This window comes from Choristoneura fumiferana, chromosome 8 (genome assembly GCF_025370935.1).
Source record: "Choristoneura fumiferana chromosome 8, NRCan_CFum_1, whole genome shotgun sequence".
In the NCBI taxonomy this organism is placed as follows: domain Eukaryota; kingdom Metazoa; phylum Arthropoda; class Insecta; order Lepidoptera; family Tortricidae; genus Choristoneura; species Choristoneura fumiferana.
The window spans coordinates 456,401-482,232 of NC_133479.1; the positions used below are offsets into that span (position 1 = coordinate 456,401).

A 25,832-nucleotide genomic window follows, 5' to 3' on the forward strand; every position below is an offset into this window, starting at 1 on the left:
CACCACGCAAAGCCAAAGGCATCGTGGCCATCAGCACGATTCCTGCAGCTAAATCCCTCGCGACTGGCAGATAAATAGAAGGCGCAATGTCACCGCACCATTCTTTGAAATAAAATCCATTTTAACAGATCGCGCGTTAAATTGATATTTGCTTTGAGACTTCTACGGTAATGAAAATGAAAAATGAAAAAATGTTTATTTTCACAAATTGTTATGCGCATACAATATCAAGGTTGGGACTTCCTAGTAAGTATATTAATACCTGTATCAGGAAGCCCCGCTCCTCCAAAATAAAAGTAGTCGTTTATTACTTTACTTAATATCTAAAATTATAAGAATATACATTCCAATAATTTATTCAATAAAAATTAGGGGTTCACGACATTTGTATCGTGAGCCGGTAATTTTGAAAAGAGTGTGTGTGTGTGTGTGTGTGTGTGTGTGTGTGTGTATAGGAATTTATGTGTATGTTAGTCTTATGTGCAAAAAAGGGTGTACAAGTGCGTGTTTATGTTACATGGAAGTACGTGAAGTTATATGACTGTATAGGCTGTTAGTTCTTTCAGGTATGCATCCAGTAGCGTTGGACATATTACAATAGGTTAAAGTTTAAACTTTAGGCGCGTCTGCGACGTCGACCACACATACTTACTACTAACACGGTAAATAGTAAGAAAAACTGATAAATGTTTCATAACTACGATTGATTAATGCTCCCAGTGTGCTGTGTGCTCGATTAGCAGCGGAGAACTAAGCGAGATAAAAATATTGCAGTTCATTGATATAATTTTTTTTAAATATCCTGGTATAGTGTCATATGGCTGGGCAAAGGCCTCTGTTTGGGTAACAATACACAGAAGTTTAACGGGCTTATTATTTTAATAAATTCTTGGTTAATCCCAGGAAGAAAAATAAGCGTCCACATTTTTTTTTGTAAATTCAACCGTGGTTGTAAGACACATTGCAGCAATATGGTCGGTGAATTCATATATTGCACATTACATTTTAGTAACCGACCCTGTGTAGCCGCCAATACACAACACAAATGGTTATTGCTTTTCTAAGCTCCACCAAATCGCCCGTAGCTGACGCATGGAAATAAGATATAACACACATACTCCATTTCTCGGCGTTATAACATAGCCTCGGTCTGCCGACAAATCATCATACATGCTTGGGTTCATGCGAGCTGAGAAGGGACGCACTCCAGGGATGATGTATCCAAGCTTAGAAACTTGTCAATACATCGAATTTTGTTGCGAATACTTTACCAAATTGCAATTTATTTTTCAATAACATGGATTTATTCATACTCGCAACAATACTATTTACATTTACTACAACTATCCCAATTAAAATTACTAATACTAATTCTTTAAACCGTAAGTTAATAAGATAAAAATTTGCCAAACATGCGTTTTTGTGGAAGTTTTAAGCTCCTTCTTTAATTGGTCATCTAATAAGCATGTTAGTATAATGTGACACAACTTTTCTTTAAATGTACAGTCAGCATCAAAATACGAAAGTGTATAGTTACTTTTGATGCTGACTGTACTACATTTGTTCACCCAATTACACTTATAAAAATGATTAGTGGTTTTTTTTACATAAAACTGACCCTGACAATAAATAATAGATAAATATCATGCGACACCTGACACCAAATTGACCTAGTCCCAAACTAAGCAAAGCTTGTACTATGGATACTAGGCAACGGATAAACATACTTAACATACTTATATAGATAAATACATACTTAAATACATATTAAACATCCAAGACCCAAGAACAAACATTCGTATTATTCATACAAATATCTGCCCCGGACGGAATCGAACCTGGGACCTCCAGCTTCGTAGTCAGGTTCTCTAACCACTTGGCCATCCGGGCGTCCGGTGATTGACCCCTATCTCCCCTGATGTTAAGTATAGATGAGGCCAAAGGTGTATCTCACCGGTTCAGTAGCAGCCTTTCACTATAGCCTTGAGGAACCCTAGATTGTATATTTATCCGGAAATACAGACGACGGGAGCAAATTCCATTCCTTAGCAGTTCGCATTATGAAAGATGAAGCAAACCGCTTTGCGCGGGCAAAAAAAATTGAATTATGCAACTAGAAATAAAAAAATCAGTTCAGTTCAGGTAGTTTAATTCACGTTGTAGTTCAAAGATACTTGTAACAATTTTAACTAAGAATTTTTCATCCAGGTTGAGGTCACGTCTTTTGCGTTAATTTTGGAAGATCTGCTAAATGTAACGGTATTCAGTTGTACAAGTACTTATTAACCCCCGACGCAAAAAGAGGGGTGTTATAAGTTTGACCGCTATGTGTGTCTGTGTGTGTGTGTCTGTCTGTGGCACCGTAGCTCTTAAATGGGTGGACCAGTTTGAATGCGGTTTTTTTATTTGAAATCAGGTTTTCTAGCGATGATTCTTAGACATGTTTCATCAAAATCGGTTTAGCCGTTTTTAGATATTGAACTCTGATGTGACAAAGTCGGGGTTTTCCAACTTTTTGGTTAGGTTATTCAACCACTAGAAATATCCCAGTCTCATTATGATACGTTGTAAAATAAATACCGTTTTTTATTCCCGGCAACCCTAAGTAAGGGACAGGCATTTGTCTAGGGCTGCCTCATTGTTTCTAGTGAGTAATAGGGCTGACCCCTCCAACTTCTTGGGTCCGCCAAGTTGTGAACAATGGCCTACGGCGTTCTAAGTAGTACAATAATCCGGATCTATGTGGTGAGATGGAAAATTGCGGTAATGCTGGATCATTGGGGGGACTTTTGTAGTCATTTTGAGAGGAAAAGATGGCTTGGAGATAAATATTTTAGTATAAAATTTTGATTTTTTTCTAAACGATTTTTATTTTTACGAGTTTTCTCGTCGATAAGAAATAGTGCCATCTCTGTTCCTACCTACATTATGTTCTATAGGAATATGCATACAAGACATGTAGGTACATTAGATAAAGATGGCACTAGTGAATCTGATGACCAAGATTCGCGAAGTAAGTAGTTGGAAACTGCTTCAGATAAAGCATGGTGATGGTGAAGAACGCATTAATGACTAAATGAAATGAATGATGCTAGATTAATTCAATTTCCCGCTCCTTTACTAATTTTTCTATTTTTAACACACGTAATTTCGGTTGAAAGAAAGAATTTTATTACATAGGTACCTACTGCCCCAGAAGTATCACCAGTAAAGGGGCTACCCGAGGTTTTCATCGGTTTTTTGTCAAGTTTTGAATCGTAATATCTCCTACTTTTACACTAAAGATAGAATTATAAGTCAAACGGCTATCGGTTCTTAAAATTTTTAACTCCGTTTTTGTCTACCGGATTTTGAAAAAAAAAGAATACTTATTTAATTTTGCATGATTTTTTTAAACATTGTCTAAAAACACTTATTTCGTATTTCTATTAACGTAAAGCATCTAACATATACGAAATCTACACATTTGGGTTCGTCTTTATAAACGTGTCTAAGGTTTTAATTTGAAACTGATTAACACAAAAGTTATGATGGCCAGAAAACCAGTTTTTTGGCCTAAAATTGTTCAACTTTGATGCGAAATATCTCGAAGATAATGAACTTTGAAGTAAATATGAGATACTATATTGCTTAAAACCGTTGTTGTTAATACAATAAGCTACAAAAAACATAAGAAAACTAAGGAATTCAGATTGAACGCCATTGGGGCATGGGATTCCCTTAACAGCAACATATGTAATTGTATTACAATGGTCGTGACAACAAATGTCACCAAAATAGGGTATCCACTCAGCACAAGCACTCGTGTATGCAAATAAGAAAGAAAGAAAGAAAGAAAGGTTTATTTTGGCTCCAAAAGTACCACCTAAAACTAAGACTAAAACTAGCACTAAAACTATGTTACTTGGTGACACGGCAGGATACCAAAAAGGGTCTCCACTCAGCATGTGTTGCCGCACATTATGTGCAGTAACGCTGGTTTTCTGTATAGCCCAGTGAACTTATTCGAACACCAGTCACGCATTATAGGCAATAAAGTGCAGCCTGCAGCTCGTCCGTCACTGTCGCTGTCGTCGTTGTTGCAGGGATGAGCGACGTCGGAGCAATTTTTCGCAGCACGCGTGTCGCAGCGTGCGAGTGCAGGCGGGGAATCCGACTTCGGCATCTTCAAGGTTTAGTGGAACTTTACGACGACGAGTCGAGTTTGTGGACGAGTGGAATGCACAAACTACTGGAACTGCCCTGCAAACTATAGACCCCACGGTTAAACCAGATGGTTTCAGTCTACCACGCAAGCTCTGGTGCCGCTTAAACAGACTGAGTACAGGACACGGACGCTGTCACTACTTCCGGTACAAGTGGGGTTGGCGGGACTCGGCTCTCTGCGAATGCGGCGAGGAGGCTCAAACTATGGAGCACATTGTACAGCGCTGCCCTCTACACTCATGCTCGGGCTCCCCTGGAGATCTGTACAATCTGACACCTGACACAATGTCGTGGCTTGGGACCCTGAATGTGGATTTATAGCTAGTTTGTAATTTACTTTCTTTAGTGTAATTGTTTAATGTTTTACGCCATACGGTTAAATAAATAGTGGAACTTTAGAGAAGTTGCGGCATTTGGAGGACGTAATTATGAATTCGCTGCTGTTTGATAATAACGGAGAACATTTCAGGTTTAAGGACTGTGCTAAGCGAGATAATATGATCTTTAAAATTGACCGCCGTAGCTGGGAAGAGTGAGCGAAAAAACGCACTGATTGGCGCAAACGTATATTGGAACTATTTCACATCAGCTCGTTTGTGGTGCGCGTGCCGCGGCTGCTGATGGGGACCACAGCGAGTGCTGCCTTCTGGCCGAAAGACGTGTTCCGGCGGTTCCGGGGCACCATGCCGCAGATGAATGGCTGAATGCGACGTCGGGGACGATGACTCAACGTGGTCAGGCAGTTTTGTCACCAAATTAGTTAAGGTATTTATTGTATTTATGGGCCAAGTTGCCCGAAATAAATGGTTATTATTATTATGATTTCGATGAAACCTGGTTCAAAAGACAAGAGATAGAAACGACATCAAGGCGGTTCTGCACCAACCTCCGCAAACTCCCCTTGTTAGGCCTATGGACGAACATGTCGCTCACACGTTGATCTTTTCTGCCACAAAAGACGTTGTGCACAGGCAACACGCCAAAATTCGTTTGAAACAGACGCGTAGGCCTAAACGAAATGAATATGCATTCAAAGTCAAAGTCAAAGTCAAAATATCTTTATTCAATTTAGGCTATAACAAGCACTTATGAATGTCAAAAAAAATCTACCACCGGTTCGGAAAAACCTCTGCTGAGAAGAATCCGGCAAGAAACTCAATTAGGGTGAGAGGTTGTTTGTTCGTGCTCAAACGAATGTTCCCTTCTCCCCCTTGTCTTAATCATGTCAAACTTTAACGTAATTTCGTACGTAACCAGTAACCACCACTCTCCGCTGTAACCGACACCCCGCCCGCTTGCAGTAATCCTGGTAAAAATAGGCCTCCGCGCGCTCGGCAGCCCCCGCGCCACTGCACCGGCCGCCACTTGTTACCTTGACGCCTCCATTGTGCTCGCCCACTTTTTACGCGATTTAGGCCCGCTTAGGGACTTCAGCGCTGCAGTTTTTGCAATTGTTACAATGTCATCATCATCCCAGCCTATACGTCCCACTGCTGGGCACAGGCCTCCTCTCAGAACAAGAGGGCTTGGGCCATAGTTCCCACGCGGGCCCAGTGCGGATTGGGAACTTCACACACACCATTGAATTGCTTCGCAGGTTTTTGCAGGTTTCCTCACGATGTTTTCCTTCACCGAAAGCTCGTGGTAAATTTCAAATGTAACTCCGCACATGAATTTCGAAAAACTCAGAGGTGCGAGCCGGGGTTTGAACCCACGACCCTCTGCTTGAGAGGCGATAGGTCAAACCACTAGGCCACCACGGCTTCAACTGTTACAATGTAAATACTTTTATTACTAAGTAGTTTAGTCTTATAAAATATGCTCCTTTGTGTTGTCTAATGTTTAAAAACTAACCTAGACAACAGAAAGTTGGAAAACCCCCGACTTTGCCACTTCAAAGTTCAATATCAAAAACAGCTGAACGATTTTGATAAAGCATATCTAAGAACCATAGCTAGAAAACCTGCTTTCAAATAAATAAATAAAAACGATTTCAAATCGGTCACCCGTTTAAGAGCTACGGTGCCACAGACAGACACACATAGCGGTCAAACTTATACTGTTAGTTCTTCACGCTGAAACGGCTGGACGGATTTGGATGAAATTTGGCAAAAAGTTAGTTTATAACCTGGATACTTACATACATAGGATACTTTTTATCCCGATATTCCCACTGGATAGGGATATAATCTCGGAATAACAACCACTGAGTTTAGAGTCATGAAATTTGCCATGGGTGTTTTAATTTAACGTCAATGAAAACCACTATGTAATTTTAAGGAGTTGCCACGAGAAATTTAAGAAAATCCCGGAATTCCAATTCAATTGCTGTATCCAATGATTAAACGCTAGTTGTTAAATAACTTTCGATCGACTTTCGTTCAGTTAGAGGCCTTTCTCGTAAACAATATGCATCATAAAAAATGAAGCAAGCTCATTCGAAGCGACTGACCAGTGTTAATTGCTTCGGCCGGGCTGTTTGGAGCAGAACAAGCGCATCATCAGCGGTACAAGCGGGAAATTAGCGGCGCCTGCCCACTTCATTTAGCGAAGTCCGCCGGGAATACCGGGATTTAAGGATGATACATACTAACAAGATAGAGATAGGGGAAATAGTGTGCCGTGGAGCAAACAGTTTTATTGACATATTTTTTAGGGTTGCGTGCCTCATGAAGGAAAAAAGGACCCTTCCACCCTTCTTAAAAGGTCACTTCATTGTCTGTCAGTCCGTTGTTGTCGATTCCTCACAGCCAATTTTCTGCAAAAATCTATCGATCGATTGGGTTCACATAAGTACCTATGTAAATCGGTGACTCAAAGTCGGAGGTGTAACGTAAATAAATGAATTTCAAACACACGGCCACTTTTCGAGATAAATTATAATTACAAAACGAAAGCAAGATATGCGTGATACATCAAATAAAGGCAAGAAAAGAATTGATTTATTTTTGTTTTTAACCCCCGACGCAAAAAGAGGGGTGTTATAAGTTTGACCGCTATGTGTGTCTGTGTGTCTATATTTCTGTGTATCTGTCTGTGGCACCGTAGCTCTTAAACGGGTGGACCGATTTGAATACAGTTTTTTTTGAAATCAGGTTTTCTAGCGATGGTTCTTATCTTACACATGTATTATCAAAATTAAATTATTGTTAGTCATAAATTTTTTTCCCGCTGAAACCTAAATTTTTTATAATTTTTTAAATGGTCATCCTGTAGAACTCTATAAGGTTTGGTTAGGTTTGTTTTATAACAATTCTGAAAAATAAATGGTGTCAGAGAAAAAAAGAGTTATGTCAAACATTGCATTATGCCTTACAATTTATAACCAGTCGATATAGACCCCTGAAGACTAAATTAAGTGCGGTAAAAAGAAAAACAGTTTTTTTTTAGAAAATTATACATATTAAATCATACGTATACCTAAACAGACAGTTAAACGGATAAATATAAAATATGACTCAAAAGCGGAGGGTGTCTGAATGTTTGTTACTTGCACGCTAAAATTGATGAACAGATTTGCGTGAAATTTGGCACACAGATAATTTATTAACGTCAATTACATAATGATACTTGTATACTAGAAAAAAATAGTTCTCACGAGATAGCAATAAACCAATTATTTGTAGAGAAAGTTGCGGGTACCACCTAGTAATAAATAAAAGATGGTCCTGTAGCGTAGCTGTAAACTCGTAGCAGCCCCTACGCGGCCGCTACGCCGTAGCAAGTTCGTAGCTCTCGATTCCCGCATTACCAATTACATTCCAACTTCGCAGGGAATTAAGTTTAATTGAAGTAATTAGACGTGTTTAAACAGCGGATCAAGGTCAAGGGAAAAGGTTGTCCTCGAGGTCATGGCCATGAGGGTTTACTAATGTTTCGGCGAATAACGTTTGGCAACCTGTTTCATTTCACAACTTTTCATTTCCCAACTGTTTAATATTTCTGAAACTATAAATTTTTCAGGATTTTTATAAAACTAACCTAACCTAACCTAAAGGGTTCTACACGATGGCCCTGAAATAAATCCTGAAATATTTACAGTTTCAGAGTTTGCGAAATGAAACAGGTTGCCAAACGTTACGTTGCGAAAAGGCAGTACTCGGGCCATGAGATTCAGGGTCGAATAACAAGATAAGTAGACGCTCATTTATGATTAATATATTGGGATTTCTTTTATATTACAAGAAATGAGAAAGCTTGTGAAGATATTTGTTACTAATAAATAGATTTTTCACACCTCTCCTTCAGAAAAGTAACTTTTCCTCCCTGACGAGAGGGAGCAAAGTGCAACTTTTCTGTTCAAGGCTATTCTAAGTGTTTTATTGCAAATGCCATTTTTTGAAGTTGATAATTGTAAAGCCACGCCATTTTCTATGCTGGTTGTTCTTTAATAATATTTAGTTTTTTTTTTCAAGTTTATTAATGCTCGGTGTGAAAAGTTGTATGAGCCACTCGGGAGCAAAATTATTTTCATCTTGGGCGTTAACACTTGAATCCTTCATTACGCTCAGGACTCTACTTTAGAATCCTTCGCTACGCTCAGGACTCTACTTTAGAATCCTTCGCTACATTCTGCATTCAATGTACGCCCTCGCCGTAAATACACCATTTTGCTCCCTTGTAACACAAATAACTATAGATGAAATTTGGTATGGAAATAATTAAGTCCTGAACATGGGCATACGATAGTTATTATTCCGGAAATGTTGATAGTTCCAGCAGGATAGCGATAAATGAATTTTCCGCAGACGTTGTCGCGGTAACAGGTACGAAGTAACTGTCAAATATATTTTTGTAGAAAAATACAAGTTTTTTGTATGTGTCTTTCGTTGAATGTACTGCATTGCTGCCATCATCCAGATCTAATGTTTCACGCGAAATTACGGGCAAAGCTAGTTACAAATCTAACAAAAGTCATATCAGACCGGCAACGATCACGTAAATATTACCACGAGTACAATGCTGTATAATGCAGTACAAAAAGCCCACATTCGACCGCCCGTAACAGAAGCCGTGATTTTCGAACAATACACATTGTGCTGATTGTCCCACTGATGTGGCACGACTCGCGATTAGTTCGACTGTACTAGTATCTGTAAACTGATCCCTATTTCATACGGGACATGTTTAGGTTCAATTGTATTTGAGAGTAACCATCAACATCATCGCCTCAATGAGAGGGCTTTGGTTTTTAATTCACACATATTTAGCAAAATAAAACCACCACCACCACCACCAGCCGGGCACATCGTTCAGCGGTGATAGTATTGTATCACTAAAGGATCGACGCACATTCAGAAACCAAATTCTTTTGCATAATATTCTTTCGAATAGAACTGACTCCCCATATCTGTTACATAAAATATGTCTTAGAGTACCTCGTGCTAATACGCGACTGATAAAGCTGTTTCATGTCCCGTTCACTCGTAGAAGATATGCTTCCAATGCTTTTATACGTAGAGCTTGTAAAACCTACAATAATTCATTTTCGGAATTAGATATATTCAACCTTTCTCTTAACAGGTTTAAAGCTGCCCTGTTAAAACATTAGTTTCGTTTTGTTCATCTAAATTATTGATTAATAGGTCATTTATATTCTTTGTACGTGTTACTCTACTGTATAATTTAATAGTGGCATATTTGCTGGTCTATGTTTCGTTTAAGTCTTATTTTCTTAAGTTTTTTTTTCTATATTGTACCGTTTTTTGCCCAAATAAACATTAAACATTAAACAAAATTAAATGTGCATTTTTGTGATGGTTCTCTTATGTGTCACGTCAGTGTCACTTGTGAAGTTTGTTTATTATACAATTTAACTATTCACAATGACTGTGAATGTATTATATGCGTGAAAAAAAGATTTTTATAATCAAAACATTTTTTTTTATTTTTTCCAAAAATTGTTTTATTACGTAGTTCATATCAATGAACTGAGCCGTCTGCCGAAGTTAACGGATATAAAAAAACACGTTGTAGAAACATTTACAAGGCTCAATTTGACCACCCAAACATGTGCTGAAATATCCCGGCTTATTTTTTAAGATACAGCGTATATGTGTCACACAGAGTAGTTGCCGTGCACGTCGGTTGTAGCGTAGCAAGGTGGAAAAGTTATAAATAAATAATTAAATAAATGTAATTTTGAAATTTACCACGAGCTTTGCGGTGAAGGAAAACATCGTGAGGAAACCTGCACAAACCAGCGAAGCGATTCAATGGTGCGTGCGAAGTTCCCAATCCGCACTGGGCCCGCGTGGGAACTATGGCCCAAGCCCTCTTGTCTGAGAGGAGGCCTGTGCCCAGCAGTGGAACGTATATAGGCTGGGATGATGAATTAAATAAATATCATGGGACACTTGACACCAATTACCTAGTCCCAAACTAAGCAAAGCTTGTACTATGGATACTAGGCAACGGATAAATATACTTATATAGATAAATACATACTTATATAGATACATACATACTTAAATACATATTAAACACCCAAGACCCGAGAACAAACATTCGTATTATTCATACAAATATTTGCCCCGGGCGGGATTCGAACCCGGGACCTCAAGCTTCGTAGTCAGGATCTCTAACCACTTGGCCATCCGGTCGTCAAAATAGTAACAGTAATAGTAGTAGTAGTAGTAGTAGTAGTAGTAAAATGACGCGTGACGCAGGCGCAGTGTTGCGCCGCGTTAATAATTCCCGCGCTATTCCCGGGGCGGGAATCCCCGGATTGCGAATTAGTCAGTTGTTAATGTGAGATTATAAATTCTAATCACGTTTCCGCGAGACGTTGCAAATTAAAAGATCCAGTTTGAATATTATTTACGATGAGGATTTATTTTGAATTTCTTTCTGTTAATTTGCGAAAAATGTCCTGATTAAACAACTTCCAAGTAAGGAAAAATCTGTGTAAGATACTGCTGCTGTTCAGATTTGGAAAATGAAAATGAAAATGAAAATGAAAATGAAAAGATTTATTCGGGACACAAACACAATTAAAAAAGAGAAAAATAATAATAATGTATACTTATATATATGCGCCCGAAATGGTCCCGCCTCAGCATAAAATGCGGACTCCTTTAGTGGAGTCAGCGCTGGTCTTCCGGCGAGACCATTTTAGACGGTCACCGTGTCGTGTCGCGCAACACAGCCCTACGCGTTACGCTGAACGCAGCCGTTGTGCCCGAGTCGGGCAGCGCCGTCTGGCGGCGAACAACCGACTCAAATTGACAACTACTAACCAATGAATGAACAACAAAAACCACGTCAACCAATCATGCAAGGCCATGTGCGCAACCAACATGGCTGCCTGCCCTGAGTTATTCTATTACATCACAAAAAGACGGGCTCATTCATTACATAAACAATCACATTTTAAACACAAGATACAATCGAAACAAAACAATTAAACAACCAAACAAAATAGAGTACAAGGTGTGAGTATCATTGTGTGCTGAGTACAAGTAAAAATCATCTTGTTCAATTCCAACCACATGTATTGGGGACATAAAAAAAAGGTAAGGGATTAAAAGGAATGTAGCAAGATAATTTGTTTTATCTAATGTGTCGCTCGTAAAAACACGCACAAATCACAATTATAATTTACAATTAATATTACATTTTCTTCCAGGTTCCATCTTTATTTTGGATTTGTAACACATTTTATTGCTGCAGCTGTCATGTACACAAGACGACAAACAAAGTGCCTAAAATAAATAAGTAGAATGGAAACTACATAAGGGAGACTTTACATTTTTGTTGACGGAAGGAGTGAAAAAAACAGGTACTACAAGTATACTATATCAACCTAATACAAAAACGAAAACACAGACTACAGTACCACAAGCCATAACTAAAACTAAAACTAAAACTGTGTATATACATAAGCCAAAGCTTTAGCTTATATATATACACACATAAATATACCGTGACTAAAAGCAGCTTTTGTTTAAAGTTGATGTTTCCTGTTGCCGCTGGTGTTCGTAGATAATTTTTTTTAGTGTTTTCCTAAACCCATTTATACTTTGCAGGTTCCTGAGGGGCGGCGGGATATTGTTCCAGCATTTTGTCGCCACATATCTGAAACTACCTCTGAAAGCTGCGGACGCGTGTTGTGGTGTCATCAGCTGTATGCTGCATTGACGTGTTCTGTGCAACCTCTGGGTGGACGACCATGACAACTTATCAAAAAGATATGCTGGAGTCTTGTGCTTTATAACACCAAAAAGGAGACATGCTAGATGAAGCTTACGACGGTGCTCCATTTTGAGGATATTGTGCTTGTTTAAGAAAGGTGTGACATGCGCTCTTGGTGGAATGTTAAAGCAAAAACGAGCACAAGCATTCTGTACCCGCTGTATCAGACGCTTTGTTTTGGCGAGAATTCGTGGACCATATACTGTGTCCATGTAATTTAACTTGGACAGTATTAGTGACTCAACTAACTGCATGCGCAGGGTTTCACTAATAAAAGGCCTTATGTTATAGAGCAATTTGAGCCTGTAGAAGCAATTACTGACAGAGCCCGCAACATGCTTCTCAAATCTTAGTCCACTGTCCATAATAAGACCCAGACTACGTGCCTCATGTACACTCTCTATAGGCTTGTCTAACAACTTAACAGCAATAGTGGGCTTGATGTTATTTGTTTGAAGTTTTGTGCCAAAAAGGATGTATTTGGTTTTGCCAGGATTAAGCATTAAACTATTGCTTGCAGCCCAATCTGCTATATTTTCAAGGTCAGTATTAAGTTTTTGTATTGCACTGTCAATATCTGTAGGTTTACATGAAATGTATATTTGTACGTCATCTGCATACACGTGATATCTGCAGTGTGCGATACGGGACCCGATGTCTGCTGTGTATAAAATAAAAAGGATCGGTCCGAGGATCGATCCCTGCGGGACACCTCTAGAGAGGTCCTTCACATCTGACAACTTGGTTGATCCATCACATAGACTCAGTTTAACATACTGGTTTCGCCTATGGAGGTAACTATGGAACCAATGCAGAGCACTATTATCAAAACCATAGAAACTTAATTTTGATAGTAACAAGTCAATATTTATACAATCAAATGCTCTGGAAAAATCGAGTAGGACTAGCAATGTGCACATGCCTTTATCTTGTGCCCACAAGATATTATCTGTGACGTCAAGCAGGGCAGTCACCGTACTTCGTCCCCTCCGGAAACCTGACTGCACATCTGGTAAGATGCCATTGCACTCAAGGTAGTCTGTCAACTGCGCGCATACAGCCTTCTCAAGTATCTTTGATATGCAGGGTAATATACTGATTGGTCTCAGGTCCTTTAGTTCGGCTGGGTCAGGGATTTTAGGGAGTGGACGCACAACTGCTGTTTTCCAGGCATCAGGGAAAGTGGATGTTAAAATGGACATGTTGATCACATCTGTTAATAAATCCACTGTGTATGGAAAAGTCATAAGTAACATATTCAAACTAATTAAGTCATCCCCTTCTGCATTTGACTTAAGACTTGAGACAATTTTGAGAATTTTGTCCGAGCTAACTGTTCCAATATGAAACTCAGAGTCATTAAATCTATGGTACTCATAGTAGGTCAATTGAGAAATAGTCACCTGAGATGCAGCTGGTAGGCTCAAAAAGTGGTCATTTATGATGTCAGGGTCGTCAAAAGTCGTGGGCAGTTCTACATTATGTTTAGGCAAAATAGTCGTTTTGAGATTTTTCCAGAGCTTTTTCGGATTTTTTATATTATTGTTTATATTATGGTTAAAATAAGCAGCTTTTTCATGATACAGTGCTCTGTTTACTGTGGCTTTAAGGTCTTTGTAATATACTTTTTTACTCTCAGCTCCTGTTTTATGATAGTCTGCAGCAGCACAATCACGCAAATTCATCATAAATTTCACAGTGTCAGTGATCCAAGGGTAAGAATTTCCTCTTAATCTGGATGTTTTTATAGGCGCATGCATATCAAACAAACAAAGTATGTGCCGGCTTAACACTTCAACCTTCTCGTTAACATTTGACAATGCAGACATCAGGTCCCACCTCACACTCTTAAGATCCGAGTCAAAATGAGATTGAACAATATTATTGAGCGCCCTGTGTGTTAAGGTATAGGGCTTTGGCTTGTTTCGCTTTATATTAAATTCACAAACAACCATACAGTGTCCAAGAAGTGAACCAACATGCACAGTGCTTACTTTTCTGGCGTTCATGTCTGTGCAAACCACGTCAATCAGTGTTTGACTAGTGTTCGTGAAATGTGTGGGCTCTGTCACTAATTGTACCAAGTTAAAACTAGTCAGGAAATTATTAAATTTAGAAATTTTCAGGTCAGTGGTAGAAAGTAGATTAATATTAAAGTCACCCATTATTATTAAGTTATCATAATGTGATAGTGAACTAATCGTGTCTGATATTGCGTCAAAAAATATGTCAATGTCCTGCCAGGGCGGGCGGTACGCTGTACCTACTACTATTTTTTTTCCTTGATGAGTCATATGTAACCACATTTGCTCTATCGACTTGTGCTGGGGATCCACCGGGTGCGGTAAATTACGCACTCTAACACAACGTCTAATATAGTACCCGACTCCTCCTCCTCTTGAGCGTGAGCTCAGTGGTCGTGGATTGTGGCGAAAATTATATCCCTGAAGCACAGGTGCGCGACCTTCATCCCCCCCCTTAACCAAGTTTCATTTATAGCTACGATATCCAAATCCTGTTGGCACAAGTTGCAATAAAATTGTCATGGTTTGTACCCAGAGATCCTGCATTAAACATACCGATTCGTAGTTGTTTACAAGTCATTGTATTTGCACGTAGTTAAGCGACTGCAAGGCGGAACCGGTTTTATTATTTTAGAAACGGGTATTGCGATCAATGGCGGTATGACGGTAGTTTTTATGTTATTAGTGTCAGTGCGTGTTTTGGTGTAAGATTGATAGTAACTAGTGAAAATTATGCGGAGATTATGGTTACATTGGTATTTATACCATGTCAGTATTAAGTGATCAAAGTAACAAGTGTGAGAATCAGTTAAATATAAGTGTAATGAGTGTTTTTCTTGCGATGTTGTGACGACGTGACCAAGCGGCGACAGGAACAAAAACAAAAACAAAATTACAAAATTGCATAGTGAAACAAGGCAAACAAGTACATACAGTTCAAACATTTCGTGGACCAAAAACACGATTTAAATCTGGCTCCGCGCGTATGCGGTGTCGAGGCGAATCAGTGCCTGCCTGTTTTCGCGCGAAGATCTTACCGTCCCTGGTCCACACATACCGCCAGCCGTGCTGCTGCTTCAGCTCCCGAGCCCTGTACAGCAGACGTCGATTGTGAGGGGTCAGCCTCTCGTTCACATAGAACGTGGCTGTTCGGCCTGGAATGCCGGTGCCCTCCGTGGTCGCGCCGCGGCGAACGCGCGCCGCCTGCAGCAGCCGGTCTCTCACGGCGCGGCGCGCCAGGCGCACCACGAGCGGCCGCGGCCGCGGCGCCGGGCCCTGTCCGCCCTCCGGCTGCGGCGCCCGCCCTACGCGCGTCGCGTTGACAATGTCGTGCTCGGTGAGTGGGACCCCCAACTTCTGCCCCAAGGCCACCACCAAATGCATCGGATTCTCTCCACTTGTTTCTGGCACACTAGATATCTCGATATCATTCAATAGCAACTCTTGATCGCGGTCGTTGAGTTCGAGTCTTAGCTGCGATATCGTGTCGACCATGGCAGCCTCAGCGGTGGCGTTGTTAGGCTGGGGCCTGCATTCTAAGGACTCGACCCGAGCGCAGAGCTCGTTGATGCGCCCATCACAGCCGTCGATCCTAGCCGCGAGACTCGACATAGCTGCGCGGAGAGCATGCAACTCATGGCTCATAGTCCGCATCTCCTCCCGAAAAAGCCGGAGCTCGGTGACCAGAAGCTGCACGTCAGTGACACGCGACGCGTCCAGCCCATTGTCGAGCGGGGTGGTGTTGTGTGGACGGTTTTCAATGTAGGACACCTCCATGACGGAGCTGTCTCCCTCGGGCTCCTCTGGACTCCCAGCCGCACGGAACCGTGCTGCACCGCGACCCATATTAACATTGGCGTATCCGCCCGCGCCGGTGTTTCCGCGCTTTCCGCCCTGGGCTCTGCACTTTTACATTGCACACACTTCCAACTTATCCATTCCCCTGTTTGCTTGCTGTGGAAAATGTCCTCGGTAATATTCGCGCAACGTAGATCATACTTTCCTTGGCAGATAGCGCAGTTCAAAAAAATTCTATCAGTTATTTTATTTAAACACTTAGCACAAGTCGCCATTGCAAAGTCGGTTCTCCGTAGTGTAGATAGGGTGCAAAATCCGTCGACCTGTCGTTGACTCCTCACAGTTCCGCACACGCAATTGCGAACAGCTGATTGGCTAACAGTCCGTCAGCTGACCCTCACTATTTTAATTGTTAAGCAAAGTCAATGTGCATAAATAATATTTTAAAACACTAATATTAAGACAATGGTATGTTTATAGACAATAAATGATTTGCCAATAAAAAACACTGCTTCTACTTTGTAGGTTGAAACCTCTGGGGCGTTCACATCAACTTTTTTGTAATTTTAAGGCAATTAAATTCGGAGCGAATCGAAAGTACGTCTTACTGATTGAATCGCAGGTGACCGAAAACTCTTACTGATTTGGATGTGTGTTTTGGTAATAATATACGGAGTGGCAAAAAATCTTGCCCTCAAATGTAAGCAGTAAAAGGTAATTTTGCACGTAGAGTGGGCCCAATTTGGGCCGCTGAATATATAATACAACGATGAAAATATAATCTTAAGTAATCACGAAACGGACGGCGAAGTGTGGAGAGTATGACAGCCGGTGAAATTACTGGCAAGTGAGGTATCCCATCTTAGGCCTCTAGGTTGGCAACGCGTCTGTAATATCCCTGGTGTTGTCTCTTACCATCAGGAGACCCACTTGCTCGTTTGCCATCCAGTCGTATAAAAAAAAAGGTGGACTGGCATCGCAAGAGTTGTGGGACTTGTGGGCAACCGGCGGATGCAGGTGGTGAGTTGTCGTTCACTGTGGCGTTCGAGGGGGAGACTTTTGCTAAGCAGTGGACGTCTTCCGGATGACATACATACATACAAACATAAAATCGCGCCTCTTTCCCAACGGGGTAGGCAGAGACTAAATCCTTCCACTTGCTACGATTCTGGCATACAACTCTCGCTTCCTCTACATTCATCACGACGATGAGGATGATGATGATGATGATGAATAATGTTCAAATCTAAGTTTTCCAGGATGCAGGGTGCATGAGGAGGCGCCGTATGCTGATAATCCCACCTCGACTTCCAATTACAAGACTTTCTATTCCTGATAAATAGGATACTTTATCCCGGGATAGCACAAAGTTCGTGAGACCTTTGAGACGTGGTCTATGACGTGCATTGAGTAAGCACGCCACTGCGAACATACCTACTATGGAAAGTGCAACCCTAAATACGTTTCTATTACTAATGTTACTTGAGCTCTGATCCGCCGCTCGCCACTAGAACTGCAATTACACTAATGGCGAAGTACTTGTCGTATTAAGTTTATGCACGGGCAGGTAGCTGTGCAAACTCGCCGCCAGCGACTCGCCCTCAAACTAGTTTCCCGGCTGTCCGACTGCACATGGAATTAACATGAGTTTGTAGAAGCGATTGGAGTAGAAATGATTTGTTAACTAATTATGTGACTTTGTGTATGTAGGTAGAGAGAGGTGTAAAAATACGTTGACGCATCGCAAGCGCGTAAAGTCTCATACGCGTATTTTACAAACCAGTACTCGTACCTATTGGTAACAAGTTTAGCAGAATTACCTTTCATTTTTTGAATTCAATATTTCAGAGAAATTATCTAACGTATTAAATAAAGTATTATTATTTATATGAAAACTGTTTACCCAAAAACAACTGTAACATCATTAATTTAATAATGGAAAACTGAAAACATGTATGAAGCAAGTTTTTGTTAAAAAAAACTTTTTGACGCAGGTTTTACGCTTACTGTCGTCCGATGTGTGCTGAGTGGAGACCCTTTTTGGTATCCTGCCGTGTCACCAAGTAACATAGTTTTAGTGCTAGTTTTAGTCTTAGTTTTAGGTGGTACTTATGGAGCCAAAATAAACCTTTCTTTCTTTCGATATCAAAGGCATTCGCAAACTGTAAGATTGTTCAACTGTGCTTATTCTGTGCGTTTTGCTTTTGTCTTGTTGTGGGCTTCTGATGACTGTTACAGGAAGAGAGAGAGAGCTGGTAGACGGGCCGCTCAGCAAAGGTAGTTTTAAATTAGTACAGGAGGTGCGCCTATTGAATTCAGCTAGGATTTTCGATGCTAGGGAGAGTAACGTAAACAGGGATAGGAATGTAAGGATTTTTAGGCAAGATGCCGTCTTTTCGGAAAGCTAATTTTAATTATAATTGATCGCGTATTGAAGAATTTTACTAACAAATTAATTCCACTTATAGGTATTATAAATGCGAAAGGATGTAAGTCAGTTTGTTTGTTTTTTACCTCCTGATGTTTGCTGAACCGATTTGAAAGGTATACAGATACTATATGTATACAGTTACAGTATCTGTAAAAGTCCCGGGTAAGGAAATAGAATAGGATGGTTTTTATCCCGAAAAATTTCATAGTTCCCGCGGGATAGCGATAAAAGAATTCTGCGCAGACGGAGAAGCGGGAAACAGCTAGTTTGTTGTTAAATATTAGTAAACTCAAATTACTCATTAGTAAACTAATCATTACGAGTATAAGATTGTTTTTTTTTGGAATCTTTTCGTATTTTTTATTTCAATTCCAAATTTTTACTTTTACGGTCATCCCGTAAAACCTAAATTGAAAATACAAACTGAAATAAAGATGCACAGAAAAATAAGACCATCACTGGGAATCGAACCCAGGTCCTCGGTAATCCGTACCGCGTGCTATACCGCTACACCACTGATGGTCAGGTTCGATTCCCAGTGATGGTCTTATTTTTCTGTTTTTTCTGTGCATCTTTATTTCAGTTTGTATTTTCATTACGAGTATAAATTAAAACGTAATCCATTTAAAAATCACAATCATATTAGGTAAATATTATGTTGTCAAATGACGAGCTTTTCAGAGAAAACAAATAAACAGTTTCCACGGAACTTACTAGTAAAAGCCTGCAATTCCGTGCTATAATTAGGTTACATTTGCTACCTGCATGGAAAAGTTAGCTTTCAGCTGTCGGGTAAGTTCAGCGACCTAGATATCCCGACCTGTGTTGCACTGATAATATGTATGATAATTTGTCGACAACTGATGTCGCGGGAGGTGTGACTGCAGCGTTGAAATTCGAAATGGAAAACCATTTCCGATGTCATTTCGCGACTAGATTTACCACCTGTTTCACTACTCTACGTTAACTTCTGGTTTGTTCACAATGTGACAGAAATCATAGATCGAAGAGTCGTAGTCGAAGGGTGATAAACGGAAATGTTATTGCCGCTACAGTGTCCGTCTGTGCGTTTGTCACAGGGATGTATCTCAAGTGTATGGACAGACAGTTGAGATTTAATACAATTTCTATTGCCGCTACAACAAACTTGTAGGTAATAAAAATAAAATAAAATTGAGAATCAAAAATGGTCCTAATTTCCACGGAGCTGATAATCTGTTAAAAGCATTGAATTGGGAAGAGATAGCAGCTTACTCCAGTGTGCGAAGCATCAAGTGGAAGTTCAATCCACCTGCTGCGCCATGGTGGGGAGGTTGGTGGGAGCGATTGATTCGTTCTCTTAAGGAACTTCTCCGACGAAACTTGGGACAGAAAACAGTCACTTATGAGGAACTGTCAACCATACTTTGTGATTGTGAGGCCTTGATGAATTCACGGCCCCTAACCTACATCGCGGATAACTCAGAAAACTTGAAGCCTCTGACGCCAGCCTGCTTCGTGCAAGGGCTTCCTGCCAGCGAGACTCCAGATTTAGACCAGCTCGACCATGACTCTTTGAATAGGCGATTAAGGTATTTGCATAAGCTAAGAGGAGATCTAAGAGAGCGGTTTAGGAACGAGTACTTGGGGATGCTCATACAGAAGGGTAAGGAGAGGGACTCTAATATAAAGGTAGGCGATGTCGTATTGGTAGAGACTGATGCGAAGCGTATAAAGTGGCCTTTAGGAGTTATCTTAGAAGTATATACTGGAAAAGATGGAAATGCTAGAGTAGCTAGAGTACGCACAGCCGACGGCGAGTACACCCGGGCATATCAACGTCTGTACCCGCTGGAAGTGCAACCTGACGAGGTCTTGTGAAGATAGAAGGTTTGGGTCTTCGTCCCAAAGGTGGGAGGATGTTAGAAACCTCTACGGTGCTGTGCGATGACATCTAATTGAACTTTGTATTTTTTTACCGTTCTGTGTCACTCTAAAATAAATGGTGAATCGTAAACATTGGTTTTCCTCCGTATTAGGATTTTCTTGTGGTTTTTATCAGTCCTAGGAAGTAATATGTAGAAAATGACTGACTACATTTTGCTTAGAAACCAGGCACTGCTAACACTACATTTTATAGATATGAACCGTTTTTTTTGGTCCGTGTCAATACACACCGTGATACCGTCGCTACTTTGAAAACATCTCGTATCTCTAATCAATATGTCAACAAAATTGACCCTTGAAATAATTATGATTGGTTTTTTGGAGTCTTTTTGTATTTTTTATTTCAACTCCAAATTTGTTTCTTTTACGGGTATCCCGTGAAACCATATCGAAAATACAACAATTGATTGCTTAGTAGCGACATCTCTTGTCTGGGTGAGCGGTTAGTTCCGAAAGAGTGTGACGTCTGTCGACGAAACATAGATGTCGCTAGTGCTGCTGCTTAAGTAGCATAGTAGAAACAAGCAACCTGAGATATGTATGCATAGCAAAAATTCGTGTCTAGATTCCTGTCCAGCAGTGGTGTAGGGGTTATAGCACGCAGCACGGATTGCTGAGGACCTGGCCTCGTATTGCCTAATGTTTCTGACGCTCGCAATTGCAATCAAATGACAGTTTTCCCATACAAAAACTGTCATTTGATTGCGATCGCGAGCATCAGAAACGTCAGGCAATACGGCCTCTGGGTTCGATTCCCAGTGCTGGTCTCTTTTTCTAGTTTTTCTGTGCATCCATGTCTCAGTTTGTATTTTCTTGAAATAATGTACGTTCACTCGAAAAACTATCGATTTTGAGGTACAGTCACCTGCAATAATATCACACAGCGGAGCGTGCAAAGCATCTCATACTCGTACGGCCTACCGGCCCTAGAAACAGAATCGCATCAGATACTCGTATGTATTTTTGCACGTTTTGTTGTGTCAGATATTTAATTAATGCACGTGACTATACAAGCCTTTTAAAATAGTGACTAGCCGTTACCCGCGACTCCGTCCGCGAAGAACTCGTTAATCGCTATCCTGCGGGAATTATGCTATTTTCCGGGAAAAAATATCCTATGTCCTTCCCGGGGACTCAAACTATCTGTATACCCATTTCATCTAAATTAGATCAGCAGTTTAGACCTGATAAGGTAAATGAACTAAAATAATTTCCTTGCTCACCCGCGACCTTACGATAGCTAAGCTTATGCAAAATATGCGTGTTCATGCAGTTCCTCCACCTCCACACTGTAAGAACACACACAAATCACACAAACCCATCTATCACCACCACCACACTACACTGACGCGTTTCGAACTCAACCAGAGCTCATCTTCAGAGTGACACAACCGTACACCATGCTACCAGTTGTTAGAGTTGTGAGTCTAACAACTGGTAGCATGGTGTACGGTTGTGTCACTCTGAAGATGAGCTCTGGTTGAGTTCGAAACGCGTCAGTGTAGTGTGGTGGTGGTGATAGATGGGTTTGTGTGATTTGTGTGTGTTCTTACAGTGTGGAGGTGGAGGAACTGCATGAACACGCATATTTTGCATAAGCTTAGCTATCGTAAGGTCGCGGGTGAGCAAGGAAATTATTTTAGTTCATTGATATGGACCTCCGCAAAGTAACGCCTGATTCAATAAATTAAACTTTCCTTTCTTTTCCTTACTTTTCTTTCTTTATTTTCTTTCTTTATTTTATTCCCGCGTGGGAACTACGGCCCAAGCCCTCTTGTTCTGAGAGGAGGCCTGTGCCCAGCAGTGGGACGTATATAGGCTGGGATGATGATGATGATGATATAAAAGTGAACACAGACAATGGCACATGCAAGCTCTTACAAGCGTAAAAAGGCTTTATTGTATGACCTCGTCGAACGTACGTGCAAGTGCGTCGAGCGCCATTACCACCGCTCGGGATGACCACACGGCGTAACACGTGTTATTGCCAGGAAGGAGGGAAGTGGTCAGTCGTTGGTACAAAATATTTTGTCTGAGAAAACATTGCCGTAAGCTGAGAACCTAGTTAATACATGACAGTCCTAAGTCCCACTACAGTAGTTTCATTGTAGCATGGTGCGGGTGACAGCCGTCAATATCACAAGACTAGAGAGTCAGTGTCGAAACTTGAGTCGAGAAAACTAATAATTTAAAATCTTAATCATAATTAGTGTCATCATTAATCCGATTATTACGCTAATTTTGATGAGAATATTAGTCGAATTCTACGTTGGAATACTAAACGGAGTTTGAAAGAATATTCGTTACTTACCATTTAATAAGTACCGATATAACTCAAGATCCATTAGGCCCCATAACTAAACGTTATGTTACATGCATATTACGTTTCTTCACTTAATTGTGCTTTGAATTTAATTAATTGATTGTAAAAATCTGATAGCTTAAATTTATTTCGTATAACATAGCTCTTTATGTTCAAATATTTTACGCCAGTCATATTCAGGCTACAACTGAAATATACTTCCATATATTTGACCGCAGCAACTTTTTTTGAGTAAAACGAAACGGTGCATCAAGTGTCACCCGCACCATGCTACAATGAAAGTACTGTTATCCTACTAATATTATAAATGCGAAAGTTTGTAAGTCTGTTTGTTTGTTTGTTACCTCATCACGTCTAAACCACTGAACCAATTTAGATGAAATTCAGTATTCTTCCAAGGGTAAAAACCAGAATTTATAAAAAAAGTACATATATAAGCGCAATAAATGTATTTAATAACCTTCCTATCGAACTTAAAACTCTGGAAGGCAATCAGTTCAGATACAAATTAAAAAATTGGCTAATACAAAAAGTGTTCTACAATTTAAAAGAATTTTTTGAATGTGACGGAAGGAAGTGAATAACAGTATTGTAAAAAAAAAAATTGTTGTATTTAGCTGATAAAATATGTATGGTAGGGATATAAATATTGTACGCCCACAATGGGTAACTGTTGGAACTATTATATTATGTCATCTTTTGTACACAGTTTGACAATAAATAAATTCTATTTCTATTTCTATTTCTATTCAGATAGTTTGAATCCCGGCGAAGGACAGGATCAATTTTATCCCGGAAAATTGCATAGTTCCCGCGGAATAGCGATAAACGAATTCTACGCAGCCGGAGTCGGTTAAGTATTATTTTTGTTTGGTCGACTATACGTCTCAACCACCCAGTTTAAGTTAAGTTAGTTAAGTCAAACACTTACGGCAGTTCTGGAACTCATCCTCGCCCTTCTCGCAGTCCCGCTGGTAGTTGCAGACGCGCGAGTACTCGATGCACGTGCCCTCCGGACACCGGAACAAGCCCGTCGGGCATATTGTGTCGCCTGCAATAGAGCGAGACATGAGACATGAAAATAAGAGACAAATAGATATCGAGTATAGGACAAATTTGTGTTACAGTGCCCTACACCGCGCGAGCCGAGCGCGCGAAGCGAGCGTGCCGCAGCAACGGCCGGCGAAGCACCTGAATTTTTTTTTCATGATATATTTTGACCTTTGACTAGGAGTGCGTAGTCATTTTGCAACACAAAATTCAAAATTAAAAATAACTTTATTTATAAAACATAGGCATAAAGGTCACATAGTGAAAATGTAAACGACGAGATAACTATATTTGCGATAAGGCTACTTTGCGTTGTGTAGTTTTACTAGTGACTCTAATTGTATTTTAAGGTTGTTTAAAATTGGTCATTGACATATACAGACTAATATCCTACTTAATATTATAAATGCGAAAGTTTGTGAGTGAGTGAGTGAGTGAGTGAGTGAGTATGTTTGTTACTCTTTCACGCTGAAACGGCTGGACGGATTTGGATGAAATTTGGCGAAAAGTTAGTTTATAACCTGGATTAAAACATAGGATACTTTTTATCCCGGTATTCCCACGGGATAGGGATAAAATCTCGAAATAACAACCTCTGGGCTTAGAGTCATGAAATTTGGTATGTAGGTAGTTGGACGTCTGGAATAACAGATAGGTGACTTTTTATCCCGATATTCCCCCGGGATAGGGATAAAATCTTGAAATAATAACCGCTGGGCTTAGAGTCATGAAATTTGGTTTGTAGGTAGCTGGACGTCTGGAATAACACGTAAGGGACTTTTTGACTCGATATTCCCACGGGATACCTAGGGATAAAATCTCGAAATAACAACCACTGGGTTTAGAGCCATGAATTTTGGTATGTAGGTAGCTGGACCTCTGGAATAACACATAGGCTATTTTTTACCCCGATATTCCCACGGGATAGGGATAAAATCTTGAAATACTAACCGCTGGGCTTAGAGTCATGAAATTTAGTATGTAGGTAGCTAGACGTCTGGAATAACACATAAGCGACTTTTTGACCCGATATTCCCACGGGATACCTAGGAATAAAATCTCGAAATAACAACCACTGGGCTTAGAGCCATGAAATTTGGTATGTAGGTAGCTGGACCTCTGGAATAACACATAATCTATTTTTTACCCCGATATTCCCACGGGATAGGGATAAAATCTTGAAATATTAACCGCTGAGCTTAGAGTCATGAAATTTGGTATGTAGGAAGCTGGATGTCTAGAAAAACACATAGACGACTTTTTGACCCGATATTACCACGGGATATCTATGAATAAAATTTCGAAATAACAACCGCTAGGCTTAGAGGCATGAAATTTGGATGTAGGTAGCCGTATGTCTGGAATAACACATAAGTACGCTACTTTTTATCCCGATATTCCCACGGTATAGTTTGGTAACTAAGGGACCCCATACATCCCTGTATTATTATTATTATTATTTCGTATATTTTTCCTTAATTGTATACTGCAGTTTTTAAGTATTTTATTTGTAATTATTTTATTTTGAAAAAATGACTTTCTGCCAAGTTTCTTGCGACGCATTCTTCTTGGCAATGATGGTCTTTCCGAAAGCGCTGGTAGTATAAAAAATGACGTGTAAAAGTGCCCATTGCGGCCTATTTACTGAGTAAATGATTTGAATTTGAATTTTGCATTTGAATTTGGATAGGGAAAAATTTTGAAATTTCAGCACTGGGTTTAGTCTTGAATTTTGTACAGTTATTCACAACACAACCTCAATGAAGACCACGATATAAATATTGGAAATTTCCAGGGGAATTTTGTAAAATCCCGAAAATTTCAATTGCAGCTACCACACCGAATAGTTTACGCGTGCGAAGCCGCGGGTAAAAGCTAGTAA

At 40.1% G+C, this 25,832-nt stretch overlaps 1 protein-coding gene and 1 long non-coding RNA gene across 2 annotated transcripts in view; one reads left to right on the top strand and one right to left on the bottom strand.

The window, feature by feature from the left end:
• LOC141430265 (CD320 antigen-like) overlaps window positions 1-25,832 on the bottom strand; it is a 450,087-nt gene that overhangs the window by 6,079 nt on the left and 418,176 nt on the right. Inside the window, exon 2 of the mRNA XM_074090873.1 lies at window positions 23,832-23,951. Coding sequence (XP_073946974.1) covers window positions 23,832-23,951 — 120 coding nt within the window. The remainder of the gene's footprint in view (window positions 1-23,831; window positions 23,952-25,832) is intronic.
• Window positions 11,453-14,915, top strand: LOC141430096 (uncharacterized). Its single transcript, XR_012451612.1, has 3 exons — window positions 11,453-11,720; window positions 11,834-11,986; window positions 12,234-14,915. It is a non-coding gene; the product is annotated as an uncharacterized lncRNA (long non-coding RNA).